General features: G+C 39.6%; 1 protein-coding gene across 1 annotated transcript in view; it reads left to right on the top strand.

The window, feature by feature from the left end:
- jag2b (jagged canonical Notch ligand 2b) overlaps positions 1 to 17,290 on the top strand; it is a 46,763-nt gene extending 29,473 nt beyond the window's left edge. The window contains exons 7-26 of the mRNA XM_077587038.1: positions 993 to 1,112; positions 1,230 to 1,343; positions 1,793 to 1,906; positions 4,025 to 4,138; positions 4,527 to 4,573; positions 4,670 to 4,843; positions 6,955 to 7,117; positions 7,255 to 7,416; positions 7,529 to 7,642; positions 8,251 to 8,364; positions 8,483 to 8,596; positions 9,240 to 9,356; positions 9,489 to 9,516; positions 10,087 to 10,172; positions 11,693 to 11,806; positions 11,928 to 12,043; positions 12,803 to 13,051; positions 13,168 to 13,299; positions 13,952 to 14,102; positions 14,801 to 17,290. Coding sequence (XP_077443164.1) covers positions 993 to 1,112; positions 1,230 to 1,343; positions 1,793 to 1,906; positions 4,025 to 4,138; positions 4,527 to 4,573; positions 4,670 to 4,843; positions 6,955 to 7,117; positions 7,255 to 7,416; positions 7,529 to 7,642; positions 8,251 to 8,364; positions 8,483 to 8,596; positions 9,240 to 9,356; positions 9,489 to 9,516; positions 10,087 to 10,172; positions 11,693 to 11,806; positions 11,928 to 12,043; positions 12,803 to 13,051; positions 13,168 to 13,299; positions 13,952 to 14,102; positions 14,801 to 15,357 — 2,900 coding nt within the window. The 3' untranslated portion in view covers positions 15,358 to 17,290. The remainder of the gene's footprint in view (positions 1 to 992; positions 1,113 to 1,229; positions 1,344 to 1,792; positions 1,907 to 4,024; positions 4,139 to 4,526; positions 4,574 to 4,669; positions 4,844 to 6,954; positions 7,118 to 7,254; positions 7,417 to 7,528; positions 7,643 to 8,250; positions 8,365 to 8,482; positions 8,597 to 9,239; positions 9,357 to 9,488; positions 9,517 to 10,086; positions 10,173 to 11,692; positions 11,807 to 11,927; positions 12,044 to 12,802; positions 13,052 to 13,167; positions 13,300 to 13,951; positions 14,103 to 14,800) is intronic.
- Positions 17,291 to 17,624: the final 334 nt, after the last annotated feature.

Here is a 17,624-nt window from a genome sequence, read left to right as displayed (position 1 = left end):
CTTTGGGGGATGAGAGTGGGTCCTAAGATCCCCAGTGAAGACTCATCCCTGTTCATTTATTTAACAGCCTCGAGTGTGACCCGTCGTTTAGGCTAACACAGGTTCTCAAGGATCAAATGTGTTCAGTTGAAGTGTTTTTTATGTGGAAAAAAAATACAAAGAAACGATCTAAGCTTACGATATCTTTTTCTTGAATAATTAGGATTCCGTCGCTGTTTAATAATTGAAAGGGAGACGGGGTTCTAACTCCTAGAACACATCCTGTAAATCCTGTGCGCTCGCTGTCATGGTTCCGAGCAGCAGAGTGGTTGAGGAAACACTCAGTGCTTCCCATCAAACTGACAGCTGGTGCTCTATACTAAGAGAAGACTCCGACATGCTCCCGCGGACTCCTGGCACTGAGCGGATGAATGTTGGCAGCCAATTAGCAAAGTTGAGGATGCCGTGGAAGCTGATATCGCTCCAAGAGCTTGTCATGTTCAAAGAGAAATCTTTCTCTGCTTTGAATGTTCCCGACACACTCATAACTTCAAAAGCTTTGTTTGTTAAAATCAAAGAAAAATTATAGGTTGCGTTTAGCCACATGTTGCCATTAATAATGCGACTTGAGTTATGTAACATTAAATTGAAACATGAGGTGTCTTGGCCGCGCCAATAATATTAACAGTATGTATAGACTCGTCTGTGTACATATTCTGGGGTTGCCTTGGCAATTTCCGCATATAATCAAAAAGTCCTGAAGTGTCACTATTGCCTTCTGACAGCATAATTGCACTTTGAGAGGAGTATGTATTTCCTTATATTCATGTTCTGGTGCTGACCTAGGAAGACCTTATATGTACTGCTCATATGCATCTTACAAGTAATGTAAGAGTGATGGAAAAAAACATGTTAAGAGATTGCTTACAAGAAAAAGTGGTGGATATTGTTCAGAATTTGTCTTATGGTTGTCTCTCATTCATATGAAATCTATGCTCTTTGGTCTCCTCCAGATCTGAATTACTGTGGTCGCCACCAGCCGTGCATAAATGGGGGCACGTGTATGAACACCGAGCCAGATGAGTATCACTGCGCCTGTCCTCAGGGTTACTCTGGAAAAATGTGTGAGATAGGTGAGTGTTTCATAATGATGGCCCCCTCTTCTGGAATTTATCCCAGATGCTCTGAGATGAAATTGTAAGCCATTTCCACCATCTTAATGCTGTTTTATATATCGTTGCCCCCATTAGCTGAGCACTCGTGTGTTTCCAGTCCTTGTGCTAACGGCGGCACATGTCAAGAGGGTCCATCAGGTTTTGAGTGCCAGTGTCTACCAGGCTGGGAAGGGCCTAACTGTTCAAACAGTGAGTTTCTATTTGCCTTTTGTTCATATTTCTGTCTGTTGTATTGCAATTACCGTATGGGTCAGACTATAAGTGGCACTTTTTTGTCATAGTTTGCAACTGCAACTATTAAATGCAAGATGTATTTTTTTTTCTCGCTGACCACCAACCGCCTGTTTTTTTTAGGCTATCGTTATCTGAAAAACGTATTTTATCAGATGCCTATTATCTAGACGTTTCTTGTGAATGCTGTCGCCACATTGAGTATTTTGTTAAATATTAAGGTCAGATTCTACTTCATAGTATGTGAAACTAAAATATGACAACACCTCCATTATATCGTGCACCTATACTAGATTGCATTTAAAACCCGATAACAATATAGATACACCTTTCTTCGCCAATTTTCAAATCTATAAGAGCAATAATAAACAGTTAAATAAATACTTAATTTTATGTTGTGTTTTCAGATTTAAACAACTGTGCTTCCAATCCATGTGCTCGGAGTGGAACCTGCATCGACCGGGAAGATGGCTTCGAGTGTGTTTGTCCACCTGAGTGGGAAGGAAAGACTTGCCAGATTGGTGGGTACCAATGTCAATCTATGATAAGCGCATCTCCTTGCAATTGTGTGACCTATTTTTTCCTCCCCCTGTGGACCATCACTTCTTCCTGTTTGTATAAAAAAAATACATATCAGCAAAATTACTCGCCGTTCTGAATATTTAGATTCTTGCATGGGGGAAAATATACAATCACTAACTACCTTTTGTAAATACTCTGTTAAGATGGCAGCTGCCTGCATTTTTTTAATGAGCTAACATTGGGTCTATATCGGTCTGTTTTTCTATGGTTCCTGTCAAAAGCAGGCATGACAGGCGTAAAGTCAGAAAATTTACAACTGGTAAATAAAGTCGGGTGCGTAGGCCTGTGTGTTAGAAGAGGGTGTGGGGGTTGTCCAGGAAAACGATCCCAAGAGACCTTCTCATTTTACCAGCTTAGATCTCATCTTACAAGCAGCAATCGGCTTCCAGTTTTACCTGGCCTTGAGTGTGTGCATGGGTGTGTGTTCTCATGTGCATTTTAAGTGTAGGGTTTCAGAAAAAAAGACAGGTGTGTGTGTTTGTGAATGTGCATGTGTACAGCAGGACCCCCTGAGGACTGCCCACCCCCACTTCACCATGCCTTTAGATATGTGAGCAGCAGTGCTTTGTTGTTCGTCTTAAAAATGACTGTGAAGGTAAATTTCCTTTTGTTGTTTCCCAAGCTTGTAGAATACAATTTATGATGCTGGGTTTATTACTCAGAATGACCCCATAAATATCAGTGTTATGTTTGTATTTAGTTTTTGCTTTCCAAGGAGATTTAAGCACCAAACTATTGGGTGGTCTGAAATCCACAAAGAAGCAAAATAACATCAGTAACTTTAGTAATAAGGTCTGATCAACCACCAATAGAATATCAAACACGTTATACTCATTCCTAAATGAAATATTAAATGAAAATCCAAATTTTGAATTTGAAATGGGTCTCAAGAGAAATTACTGTTGGCTACTCCTAGGAAGGATTAAAAATAATTTGACCATAGGGACATGTTTAACCAAGGTGTGTCTTGTCATTAGCTTCACAGGGCTCTTCGAACTTGTAATCAGTCAGTCGGTCTGTTTTAAGGGTGATGAGTAGTCACTTTGCTGTTTCTTGGTTGACATGTTATGTACCACACTTAACAAAGACAAGAGGAAGCAAAGGAGAGTTGTTTCAAGGAGATTACAAGAAAGAGAAGAAAATTATAGACAAGCCTGTTAAAGGTAAAGACCATCCTCAAGTACCTTGATGTTGCAGTTACAACCGTTTCCCATATTGTTCTGAAATAGAAGATCCACAGGACTGGAGCTAACCTCCATGAAAGGTTCAACAAGAGGAAAATGGAGGACATTTTGATGAGACTCATAACACAAATGGTGGCAAGATACCATTAAGGGCTGAGATTTGGATGGAAAGTTAGGGTTTTCAATTGTAGTATATTTGCAACTGAAAGCATGGAACGCAATTTTTGTCAGGCCAATAAAATTAAATCAAAATTTGCTTGCCATTTCATCCACCCCTACCTCTCTATGGCCAGTTATATGTTTAGGGACAGCCCTCAACATTGCAACATGAAATGTATGCAACCCGATTCATTGCTGTCCTTATTTTTAAGTTTACTTAAGCTGCAAGTGTGTGTGACTACAAAACTGCATTATGCGACAAGCTAGGTCTTTTCACCTGACTGGTTACCTTTTTTGTGCACAGAATATCTTAACCAATGTACGCTGGTACCTTTCCTGTTCTTTTTATGATTGAAGCTTCATTTCCATGGTAATTGCTGTTCTTTTGGCATGGGTGCCGTAAAGTCGAAATGTCATTGGTTGAAGAGATTGTGACTTGTGGTATCCCTGTAAGCACCAATCAGATTTAAAAAGAATGGTTTTGTGCGTGTGTTTTGGTGTAAAGTTAACGATATTTTTCGACATTAAATGAGTGTAACTCTTAATTTTTAAGTATGATTTCACCTTGGCGTTTTCACTTTTCTTTCAATGTGAAAAATGGGCAGCAGACAAAATACGATCATTCTAAACCATAATTCCACTTCTTATCCTTGGACTTTACTTTCTTTGTCCCAATTTATGGACGTTATGTCCTTCTACTTACTGCTTTTACAGATGCTAATGAGTGTACAAGAAAGCCTTGCGTGAACGCTAAGTCTTGCAAAAATTTGATTGGTGGATATCACTGCAACTGTTATCGGGGATGGTCTGGACAAAACTGTGACATCAGTCAGTATTTTCTTACATCTTAGTCACCGCCTTCAAATGTTTGTCCCTCCAATCTTTTAACAGGCAGTCTCATCTTTGAGTTGCTGCTCTTATTTAAAACAAAAGAAAGTTTACATTTTTTAAATGCCTTGACTCACATTCTGGACTCACAACATAGGTGAAGTTTAGTCTTATTCATTCATTCACATGTGACAACTTGTTCCTCTCTTGTCTTGGCAAATCAAATGCTCCTGTTCTGTCTTCACGAAAGCAACTGCATGCCCACTGGATTGAATGCATGAACAGATCCTAAGCTTTACCCGTATCTCTACCTTTTTACAAATTTAGCCTTGACTATAAAGATACTATTTTAAACCTATGCTGATATGTTTTTTTTATTGCTTATCAGACTTGAGCAGCTGCCATGGTCAATGCCAGAATGGAGCAACATGCAAGGTTTGTGATTTAGAAAACATCTCATGTGACTTACTGCATTGTTTTCTTGGATTTAGATGACACCATTTTTTTTCTTGTTCCTTTTGTCTCTATTAGGAAGGCCCACGCGGATACCATTGCCAGTGCCCACCAGGCTTTGTTGGTTCTCACTGTGAAATCCAAAGGAATAAGTGTGACAGCAGACCCTGTCAGAATGGAGGCCAATGCCACACTTTGTTAGGTGGCTTTGTGTGCCAATGCCCAACACAGTTTGCAGGACAACTATGTGAGGTACACATTACATTTTGATTTGGTAGTAGAATTCATTTTAAGGCATACACGCATCATAGTGCTGAAGTAACATCTCTTTATACTAGTTGAGGAGAAAATTGTCTAAGGCATGCTCTTATATTTAGGACACCCACCAATTAAATTAGATTTCACAACTCAGATGCCCATTGGAAATAATGCATGTTGAACAAAGTTCTGCTACCTTGAGCCTTAATGTAGGCAGTAGCAGTTTAAAATATGTCACTATCAGCCATGCAAATGCATAAACTTGTGCCAAAAAAAAACATTCCTGCTAACCTGTGCTGTTTTGTCTTTACTGCGCAAGCATGTTATAAAATTTAACCAGAAAACCACTGCCAGTTTAGTGTTAGAGTGGGTTAGGTACACCTAATTATGCATAAAGACAGGGACTATGGCAAAACCAAGCCACCTGTCCTGGGTGTACAGACATCACTATCACATGATGTCTCTGTCTCCTTGCTGTAATCTGTTATATTTAGTGTGTGTTTGAAGCCAATGTAGGTTAGCTGTGAGGAAACTGATTCTGTTCTGCTTCTCTTGGGGGCTGAATGGAGGACATTGCTGGTCAGGCGCCAATCCTGATTTAGCTTCTCCACTATATACACCAACCTCGCTCAATGAGGTGACGCTGGGTTGTTGCCGGCTTACTACAAAACATTCAAGTCTGCTGTGGCATGGTTTAATTACCTGCTAAAAAAATACATTTATGAGCAACGTATTTAATTACTCATTTAAATGCTGATAGAAATAAAAATACCACTACTACATCTAATAATAGTCGTAATAATGCTAATAACAAGCAATTCAAACATAATGGTCAGTAAGTTAACTGTAATAGTTTAATATGCCTAGTATGTTTTTTAAAGGTTTTTTCTACATATACTTCTAAATCATTTTTGTTAATGCATTACAATGACTATAGTTATTATTTTTTGCTTAAAACTTAATTCTTAAATCCCCCAAGTATCAAACACCAAACGTGCAGTCTCTTACTAGAAGTGGTTAGCTTGTGGCTGTAAGTGCTTAACTAGAAAGCACCACAATGTTTAAATCAAAATAAACATGTAGGGTCGTATTGGTGTTATAATGCCTTTATTTACCAAACATGTTAAAGTAACAATAGTAAAATGGAGAACAACAGGATAAATGGGTATCAAACATAACAGGCTGCCAGTGGCCAGAGAGAAAAAATGGCATATATGTCGTGCTAAACTATGAAAAATGTGATTTATAATCTAATTTTATAAATAATTAAATAGAATTTGACATTGTCCTCCAAAATGACATTCATAATGTGAAGAAATGCAACAAAAACAGGAGAAAAATGCATATATGTCGTGCTAAAATATGTGCGATTTATAATCCAGAAAATACAGTACTCTGATTTAAAAAAATATATTAAAAAATAGTATTTTACGTAGTCCTCCAAAATGACATTCATAACGTGTAGAAATACAACAAAAACACTCGAATGGAATGATTTAGTTCTCCTTGCCCTGACCACACACATCCAAATAGTAAAGAAAATTGGTATGTGCGCATGACACTTGGGTTAAAATAAACTATATGCGACCACAGACTTCACTCACTTTGCTGACCCACTAAAACGTTCCTGCTCAGCACCTTAAATGGCAGCGGCTACAACCCAGCTTGTATGTAAAGTAGTGATGTTTACAAAAACCTGCAGATTTTTCCCTTCAACCTCGGTAATGAAAAGTGAAAAAAACAACACGCCGCCGTAGTTACTAGCAGGGTGGTGGTTCATTGTCTTAACTTTGTTTACTTGTCCTGCCAATACATTACCCTACATGTCAGTGAGTAACATCTTCGTTTTCCCCTTCAAGCCTTTGCCTTGGGTTAATTTAGCATTTCAGTGATGTTTAAACAAGAAAGTGACTCTTTTTGACGAGTTCAGGATAGGATTTTGAGTCTTACTTTTAACATTTGTCTTCAAAAATGAGTAAAGCTGAGCAGCTCGCTGGCCAAACAACCAGTTAGGTCATGTGAGCATAGTAATTGTGTTCGCTTCTAACTTTACTACATACTATTCCTTGTTTTATTTTGACTTAATTCTTTCCACACCTTCAAAGATCCAGATCTCCCACCATTTGGACACATGCAACCCCAATCCATGTGAGAACAATGCCAAGTGCCACAGTATGGTCCAGGACTTTTACTGTGCATGTCCTGAGGGTTTCGAGGGAAAGACCTGCGAGAAACTCAAGGAGGACTGTAAAACCACCCCTTGTCAAGGTGACTATAATCCTCCATTTAAAAAAAAAAAAATCAAAAATCTGCCATGTGGCAAAATCCCCTATTATCTTCAATCATTTAAACTGAGAAAAAAATTGGCCAAATAGAGGAAGTAACTGTTCTTTATTTGCTCGCAGTTATCGACAGCTGCACTGTTGCCATAGCGACCAACGACTCCACAGAAGTACAGCGCATCTCCTCCAACGTGTGCGGACCTCGAGGACACTGTGTGAGCGGGTTAACAGGGAACTTTACCTGTATCTGTGATCCAGGGTTTAGTGGCATCTACTGTCATGAAAGTACGTAGACCGGCAAAGCTGATTTGGACCAGTACCAACAAATTGCTGTGGTTTTCTAGTTTTTATTTAACCCTGGTGAAAGTCTAATCTCAGACTCGTCTTGATGTTTCAGACATTAACGACTGCCTCAAAAGCCCGTGTAAGAATGGAGGAACCTGCATTGATGGCATCAATTCCTTTCAGTGTTTCTGTTCAGACGGTTGGGAGGGTCAACTCTGCGACCTCAGTGAGTTACTAACATCTACATTTCCACTGTCGGTGAACACTAGGGGTCAGATTTACTAGGATACCAAACAACATATGTTAAATTTTGTGTTATTCTGATCGTTTTGGGCTTGCCCGCAATCACCCAACAGACTCATTTTCTTTTAAGACACCCAAGTGTGTGGGAATTGAATGTACAAGTAGGTCCTCATTGCAAAAGAGCAACACCAAATGTCACTGAAACAGATTTTTTTCATAAGGCATGACTCATTCTTCTGACTGGATCGAAATGATGTTACGTTTCTAATTTTTTGTATTTAAGAAAAATACAAAAGAAAGCAGTTCTCTGTCGTCTTGTCCCTCCTTTTGCGTAGCCACTCCATTTTCAGCCACCTTTGAGATGCAACAAAATAAGCCATCCTTGTTTGTATCGGGTTTCATTAGTCACATTGAATGTGCTAAATTAATCTATTTGAACATAATGACTAGATGACATTCCCCAGTTAGATTTCCACATCTGGTATCATTGTGCCTGTTTTTTGGCAAATATAAACCACGCGTAAATAAGGCCTGTGGTGATTTATCCAGGTCCAAATGTTGTAAAAGGACCTTTTTTACTGCTTTTCTCAGATGTCAACGAGTGCAGACACAACCCATGCAAGAACGGTGGCCACTGTGTCGACCTTGTGAATGACTTCTACTGTGAGTGTGCTGACAACTGGAAGGGAAAGACCTGCCATTCCCGTGAGTAATGCGTTTCGCACTTGCCAGTGGCCTCCAGCGCTCTGTTGTTCATCTTTATGTTGGACATCCTTTTGGTGTTGTGGATGTCACATGCGTGTGTGTCTATGATATGGGACAGGCGAAAGCCAGTGTGACGCGACCACATGCAGTAATGGAGGTACATGCTATGACCACGGGGACGCTTTCCGCTGTGCCTGCCCACCTGGCTGGGAAGGAAACACATGCAACATAGGTGAGGATTTTGGAGTTTTCTTTTTGTTTCTAGTGGATCTGAATGCGAGAAAATGACTGAAAGCACAGTCAATTTTTTTGACTGTTTGTTTCTATTTCTGATACACAGTCGGATTTCCACTCTATCGATTTTTCATTTCATTTACTAAAAAAGAAAATCATGAGTTTTTGCGTTAGTGTCCATGTTTTTTTCTTTGCCATCAACAAAAAAGAATTGCTTTTTAGAGAGCATAAATAAAACGCCTTTTTTTGGGCAAAACTGCCATTTTTTAAAATCTGGCGCTTTTTTTTTTGCCCCATTGCAATGGCATCCAAACCTTTTAGTTTTAGTGTTAAGGCCATCCATCATTGTTGACTATTTGCTGTATTTGTTGCTAATTACCCCTGCCTAATGAGTAGACTGAGCTTCTATTTAATTTAGGTTGTGCACACATTGCTTGTTAGTGCAAGGCTTTTAGCAGTAAACACTGAGAAAGATGGCTTTGAAACCAAATTTCTCACTAAAGACAGTTAACATGTTTGATAGTCACTGCAGAAAACCCTTTCTGGGATTTTTGAATGAAAGAATTTGCCAAACCAACCGTGTTAAAAATGTATACATGGTTTCTTTTTCACTAAGCTTTGGTCTGTGAATCTTTTGACAGCCAAGAACAGCACATGCACCTCTAGTCCTTGCTTGAATGGTGGAACCTGCGTGGGCAGCGTTGAGACCTTAACTTGCATCTGCAAAGAAGGCTGGGAAGGACTCACCTGCAACCAAGGTAGGTTATCTTTTTCCATTTATCTTTTGCAAAATGGCCCAAATGAACCCAACAATGTGAGATGTCTTAACATCTTTGCCAATGTAAAAAAAAAGAAGCAAATTTACTCTTCCTGTTGTGTTCCTCCAACAGATATAAATGACTGCAACCCTCATCCATGGTATGTATCGTTTCCTGCCTCACACACTCCCATGGTATCGTCAAAGCTACCCCACCCATCCTCCTCTTCATTTATCCCAGCCTCCCTCCTCTGTGCACTTCACACAGGCCTCACAAGGCTCTCAGGGGTGCAGGGACACCCTAAAAGGAGTGGAAGTTGTCCTTAAATCAAGCCTCAAAGGGCCATCTCGCCAAGCAGAGAGCTTTGGGAATTGAATAGGACAGGGAGAGGTGGAGTAGTACCAACTACCCCGCGGTGAATGCAGGTGGGGGGTGGAATAGGCAGAAGAGGAGGAGGTAGTGCACATGGCCCTTTTCTTTCTGTGCGACCTGGAGGGGGAAGCTGGGATGGGCTTTGAGGAGGAATGGAAGAGTGGCATGATGAGAGGAGAGGAGGGGAGGGACTGGACACGCCTATTAGCATCTGAAAGGTGGAAGCTTGTATTGATGAGTTGAACTGGGCTTTGTAACCCTCCTCCCCAAACACACACACACAAATGATGGGCTTTGTTGCAAGTAGATGTAGATTTGCACACTCATCTAATCATCATTTATGTCTGCCCTCTCTCAGTTACAACGGTGGTATCTGTGTGGATGGAGTTAACTGGTTTAGATGCGAGTGCGCCCCTGGCTTTGCTGGGCCCGACTGCCGAATCAGTGAGTACCGACACATGGTTTATCTAATTATACAGCACACTCATCAGTCCAGTTCAAACAGGACTCCTTTGACTATTGTGGGTCACATCAACACCAAAATCCAAGCCCCGGATGGCGCCCTCTCGGCTTTTTCTTTGTCCTTACATGCCTTGAGGGGTCAGGGGTCAGCCCTCCTCTATACTCGCGCAGTCACACAAATGCCCACATAAGACAAATTAACCAGTGACCCTGAAATTCTTCTTCTTTTCTCCTTTGTTAGGGACAGAAAGTGTCCACCTTTTCTGTCCAGCTTGAATTTGAGCTTTTTCATTTAGACTGTTTGTGTGAATTTCAAATGACAATAGCCAGTGTTCTTACTGATCATGGGAGCCACCGCGGGAAAATAGGAATGAGATGTGAACTATAGTCTATTGCTTCCAAAAAGCTTAAATTTTAATCGCCATGGCTTAGTTTGTGTAATTAACTCATTCCTTGCAGATTTGAATTGTCAAGTTTTACTGTTTTTTTTAATGATGGCTAGGTATTCTTCTAAGGAAATTCATATTACAATTTGGAAATGTGCCACACGATCTATTGACACGGACAAAAATGTTAATGACTCATATTTCTGTCTGATCTTGTCTCATTTGCAGTGTCAAATTATTTATTTGCAATTTAACTATTAAATCTAAGTTAACATGCTCCGACACTTATCTTCCTGTCATATCTCATTATGGTTGTATGCAATTTGTTGTGCCTACACTGTGTAAAGTTCACATACCAAAGTTCAAATGCCAGGATTTCTATCATCTTTAAAAACCCAAATAAGAAAGGCTATTATGTCAAAATTTAATTACAAACATAAAACCTGCTTACTACAATGCCGGGATGCGCAATTTTCCCAATGCATTTGACTTTAACACCTTTTTCTTTTTCCTTTTGTAGCAAATGCTGTTTACACACTAGTACACACTCTACATTTTAGCCTTTTAAAGATGGTCAAAATACACAATTGAGATTGTTGTTAAACAAGTGTGCACACCAGTGATGCCCGGATGCGATATGACTATTTTTTGAATATCGGATTTGGTCACAAGATCGGATCCGATCCAGTAGTCGTGCTTTTTGGCTGCTGTAAATTAAACCACTGAACAAACAAACTGCTGAGTGGAGTAACATCTCCTTAGAAACTAATGACAGTAACATATCATAAACAAAGCATTACTTGACTTTACTACACAACAAAGCGATTCAACATTAACTAGTTACATTATATTACAATATTTTTACTGGTCTAAAAATAGGGACACCGGTATCGGCAAAACATATCTTTAGAAAAATTGGACTGGATCAGAAGTATAAAAGTCGGAATCAGGACATCTCTGGTGCACACCCCCTTATATGTGGGATGTGGCTTTGCTTTGTTCACAGTACACTATTCACATTTAAAAGAATGTCAAACGAGTTAGCCAGCATTCAATGCAAACTCACTGACTGCCATAATGAGATCCTCATGTCAAATGTGTCCCGTTGTCCCTCAGACATCAATGAGTGCCAGTCATCCCCCTGTGCCTACGGCGCCACCTGTGTGGACGAGATCAATGGGTTCCGTTGTATTTGCCCAATTGGTAGAACAGGAGTCAGATGTCAAGAATGTAAATATCCTTTTTTTTTTTTTTATTCTTGTTTAAGACAATTGCATTTCAGTGATATGTTGTTTCATTCATTCATATAAACTTGATTTTGACTGTCTATTTCATGCGTGTGTGTGTTAAGTCATAGGTATTGGCAAATCGTGTCATTATGCCGGGCTGCAGTTTCCTCATGGCAGTCGCTGGGAGGAGGAGTGTAACAACTGCTACTGTGGCGACGGAAAAGTAGAGTGCACAAAGGTAGTATGTCCGTATATTCAACATCTTTAAGTTCGCAAGTACGTTTATCAACAATCTATTCAGTGAATGAGGTCCAAGCTTCCATTAAAAAAAACTCTGTCTCCAGAATAGAACGCATCAAATGAGATGTATAAATAGTGCACATGTATTGCAGCATAGTGACTCTTCCAGTGCCCTTGCTATTGATAGATTTCCAATCAGGGGCCTGAAAGCTGCGGTTTGAGAGCTTCACATGGCTCTTGTCATTCTTCTGGTGTGAATTTTTATTATTCTGATTATCCATGTTAGTTTGACGTGTTTCACGGTCAATGGCAGCCAATGAGTTAAGTGTATTTAAAACCATCTGTACTTGCTACATGACTGTGTAGCGTTATATAGTACTCACACTATTTATAACAGGGACTCCCTTTTTGTTTGAATGAATTGGAATTGTATGGTAGACATTGGTAGCCAATGGATTAATGCCTTCAAATTTCCCCTTTAGTTGTAAAGTTCATTGTAATCTGGAGCTCATCTATGGGCTACAAAACAAGGTTCAAGAAGTCCATTTGCTGTGCCCGCTAACCCACACTAGAAAATTGGAAGGGTTGAATTAACCAAGTCTTAACTGGAACTTCCCTTATTTGTCTTAATATATTAATAGATTTTGTTCTATTTTTGAGACCAAATGTGTCCACGTCACTGCAATTTTAATCCATGTAAAACAATGTGTAATGACAACAAACTTGACCAAAATGTTCATTTAACAACTTTGACCAGGTTCAGTGTGGTCGACGTCCATGCCGCCTCCAGTCCTCAGACCGAGACCAGACCAGTCAGTCCTGCCCTGCTGGACGCGAGTGTGAACCACACCGATACCTCACATGTTTTTCAGCCCCTTGTCATCAGTGGGGGGTTTGTTCTCAAGCACTGACACAAACCACCACCAAGTGTCAGCCAAACAGTGGGCACCTGGACAACAATTGCGGCCGCATTACACTGGTTTTCAACAAAGACAAAGTCCCACTGGTGAGGCCGGTTGTCCCATGCAGTTTGATCTTTTTTAGTTGTTTTGAAATTTCCAGGAAGGTTTTTTTTTTATACTATTGCTTCACTATTCCAATGTTTTAATGCTTTGGTCTCAGGGAACAACCGTTGAGAACATCTGCTTTGAGCTGAGGTATCTTCCTGACACCAGAACTTTGGCAAAAGATCACACGCTCCTTCTTCTTTGTGACCTTTCTCATTCCAGTCAGGATGCTGTTGAAGTAGCCATAGTAAGTTCTTGTATGATCACTCTTAACCTTGCAAGGTCCAGTCTTATATCTCATTTTCTTATTTACATGGTGCAAAATCACTAGTATCTAGATTCTATAATACATATGCTATTTGAATTAACAGTTAGATGTTTATAATAAGCATGTCTGTGACAAACTGGACTACTGTGATCAGAATTTGCAGTGCATTCTACTATTATTGCCACGAATGGCTTCTGTTACTATGAAAATGAAGGTGATTTAAAGAATAATAAATACAAAAAAAGTCAACGCAACCTTAGCTCAATTTTCACCCAAGGAAGCAGCACCATATTTACCTCGCATGTTTACTAGTATAGCCGATAAATGCTTGCTATTGTTACTTATCATAACACAAGAAGAACTTTTAACAGTATTTATCAAAAATCAAGCTGGAACCATGAGTTAATTCATCAGAAATAGTTGAAATATTAATGTGTTGCACAAAAATATTTGAAAGCACTTTGCAATAGTATAGGTAACGACTCTGTATATGAACATTCTGACTATATCCCCAACTAACAGTTTTTGAGATATTCATTTAAGCAACTATAGTGATTTGATCTTTTGAATATATGCTCTTAGTTCCAATCATGGGATTCACAATTTTTGCATATACTCATTTGCTTTTTAGTCTTTTCAGCCCGAGGATCTCACAGACCACAGTCTTATACAGCAGACGGCCAACACCATAGTGGACACCTTGTCAAAGAGGCACAACAGCTCCATCATGTTGGCAGTCATTGAGGTCAAAGTGGAAACACAGGTCACGTCCCATTCACTCGGTCAGTACTAAGCAACTCGCGTGTGAGAGTTTTTGAACCACATTTATTAGACAGTTACTTAAGGCACTTTCCATAAAAGGGTTCAGGTCACTTGATATGTAATGACACGGTTTGAAATCGTAATACACTAACTATCAGAATTTCCACGCAAGTCCAGTGCTTCCTCAAACTTTACTGTACAAAGGTTCATCACAACCCCCCAAAAATGTGCCAAACTGCTTTTATTAGTAAAGTTTGCTTTTAATTTGATCTTTTTGGGGGGAACCGACCCATGGAAGCTGCTTACTGGATCTGTATGAGCGTTTGTTCAAGAATCTCTTGGGATATGCAGGGATGCATTTTAAATTATATGCAGATCTAAGTTCTGTTCTGGACTCCTGATTCTTGTCTGGGGCTCAATTTTATACAAAGTATGAATAATATTGTTTCATTTAACTCAAAACTTTACTGGCTTAAACTGGGTATTTTTGGCTTGAAGACAAAACTATTGTTCTGGTATATATTTAGTAACAAAGCTAATGTCAGGTTATGTCTGCTTCTTTCCATCCTGTATTGGAAGAACTTGACTACAACAGATCTTGCCAATGTTAAAGCTCTACTATTTTTTTTCCCCCAAGCTGTGTTTTATTAGGACAATCATGGTGACTTAAATGTTTTAACTTCACTGACTCCTTATTTTATGTCTGTTATGTCAACAGACTACCTGGTGCCTCTACTGTGTGTCATTTTCAGTTTGCTCTGCCTCTTCTGCATCATCGTTTGCGTTTGGTGGACTCGCAAACGGAGAAAAGAGCGGGAAAGGAACATACGCCTGCCGGCCGACGACAGCGTCAACAACCAATGGGAGCCGCTTCGGTCCGTTGTGGGACGTCAGCAGCAGCAGCAACTGCAGCAGCTGAAAGAAAACAACAGGGAGGCCGAGCAGGAGCGTAAAAAGCTCATGAAGCCCTCCTATCGGACGTGTGATGAAGGTGAAGAGGAGGAGGAGGATGAGGATGATGAGGAGGAGGAGGAGGAGACGGAAGGTGAGCTGGAGGAGGAGATGTGCGGAGCGGAAGCGGGAAAACAGCCAGTTTATAAGTACTCAAAGACTGCAATGCAGTCAAGTGGGGGGCTAATCTGCACCACGCACAGTTCCAATTCGCCCCTCAAAGCACCCCATCGGACCCCAGGCTACAGCCCCAAAGACAACCGCTGGAAAAATGTCAGTGCCGTCATGACCGGCCAAAAAGACGTCAGAGACCATTGTGTATAAGACATTTCAATTATAGACTCGCAAAGTGGAAGCGAGAAACTGTGAGGCAGTTTTTTTTTTTCGTTTTTTTTTTATTTTTTTCTGACTACCTTTGGGAAGGAAACGGCTTTGTGTTTCAAGAAGCCTTTATTTGCTTTGTGAACATCTTGTTTGTCACTGTCCCCTGACATTTGTATTTTGCGTTCAGGCAGCACAGTGTATTGTTGTTGGAGTTTTTTTTTTTGCCTCCATTTTCTTTTTCTTTAATCATCTGCTGAACTGAAGTGTAACAATTTTCAGTAGGTGAAAGAAACCCATTGCAAATTTTGTTTGTTAAAAAATGTTTCAGAAAAAAATGAATCATGTGAAAGTATAAAGCAAATCTGTATAGTTTGTTTCTTTTACAGGCTGTTATGACTTTGAGTAAGTCAGCAGGCGTCGATTTGATGTCTATGATGATGCAATGGGGACAGATACAAATTTGAAGGGCCAAGAAAGGGTCTTTTCTGGGTTGCTGCTGTCAAAACTACAGAGGAAAACCCACCCTCGGCTTTACCCTCGAACCTGCCTGAGGCCATCTCACGCCAGCCTTACCAAAACACTCGGCTTGGGGGTGGGCACAAACCCCAGGGCCTACGATGTGGCCTTCAATAATTTTGTCCTGTCTCACTATTGTCTTGGCTGAAAGCTCTGTTTGAGAATTTCTTTTGCAGTATTTGAGTTGGTAGCAAGTGCCTTTCTACGAGCCCGTTCCAGGCTCCAAGTCGCGCTGCCCAGTTTGACCTCCTTGTTTCCCAATCTCAAATGTCTTCGGGTGCATTTAAAGAGTTCCATTTCACAGCAACGCTGTTCAAGGTATTTGATCCAAACAGAAATGATTACTCTGTACATATGTGTAAATAAATAAAAAAGGAGTCGCTGTGTATATTTGAAATAAGTAACTTAAGACAAGTCACACATTTTTATTATTATTGTTATGATTAATATTATTTGTATTTTTTTTTTTTTTTACAATGCCATTCCTTTTATTTATGCCGGTCAAAATAGGCAGGTTTTATGTCATATACAGAGTCACACAGTAAAGAACCTGTACAATGAGGTACCGCTGATAAAGGACTTTTTGAAGGGTTTAAAAATGGTTTGTTAGAGGGACTGGCTTCACTTTTTCCCCTTTCTGGGTTTTGTTCACTAACTTAATTGTGAATACTTTACTACTATTTGAGTAATACCAGGCCAAATCATTGCTGTTTGTCAACTTGGACTGCTTAAATGTGTGCTGTATTTTTCCACGTTAAAGTTTGATCGTTAATTTACTCCCAACTCCACACTAAAAGTGGCATTTGTCATTTTTGTCTTTTGTTCTTTGAGGATTTAGCACAATATAGCAGCCTTTGTGATTCACCATTGCAACACAAACCATTTTTAAGCCCATCGTAAACCCTTTTTGTTTCAGGTGCCTTAGTGTATTGAGTGATTCATTATTTGTGTAATCGGTTGTCGTCATTTTATGTTTTTGTTTTGTTTTCACAAGTAACTCTTTAAACATGGTGTGTTGTATTGTGGCGTGTTTTATTCGCCTTCGTAAAGTGCTTTTCTTGTCTCACTTTGCTTTCATGGAGATTTCTGGCTAATATGACAGAATTGCAAAGGAAGAAAGAGAAAAAGAAGAAAAAAAACACCCGCAAAAAGTTTCAGAAATGTGGATAGCTGTATGTCAAATGTGGACAAAAAGCATCATTTTCATGTTTGGTTTCAAGGCTTTAATGAAGGGAACAATGTTTGCAGATGCTACCTTGCAGGTGTGTTTCAGTTACCAACTCAGTCCAAAAATGGATCATATCCAAGTTCAACTAAATTTTTCATATCATGTAAGACCATCCATCATGCTTTCTGTTAATGGGTCACAGCAAAAATAAAGAATTAAAGCAGCATCACTGCTGGTGTAGAAACTGAATATTCATATTTTATTTTATTTACTTTATTACAGCCCTCGTAATCGAATGATCTGGGTTGTCCTGAGACAATTTTCATATAAGCTGGTGTGCAATCAACATGATTTTAAAGTTATTAAAAGCCATTTTTAGCATAATTGTGCTTCAAACAGGCCCAGAAAATAATATGCTTGAAAGCGTTTAGCAGTTCTCAGTTTCCCTTTTTGCTATGATCAGCAGAATTTGATCCACTTTGTCTAGGTCCCCATGATTGTTCATATATATAATTTAATTCATTGGTCACAAAAGGACTACTACTCTGTGTTTTGCAAACTATTAATGTTCAACATTGAAATT

Source organism: Stigmatopora argus, chromosome 19 (assembly GCF_051989625.1).
Source record: "Stigmatopora argus isolate UIUO_Sarg chromosome 19, RoL_Sarg_1.0, whole genome shotgun sequence".
Classification (NCBI taxonomy): domain Eukaryota; kingdom Metazoa; phylum Chordata; class Actinopteri; order Syngnathiformes; family Syngnathidae; genus Stigmatopora; species Stigmatopora argus.
This window is presented reverse-complemented; position numbering and strand designations above follow the sequence as displayed.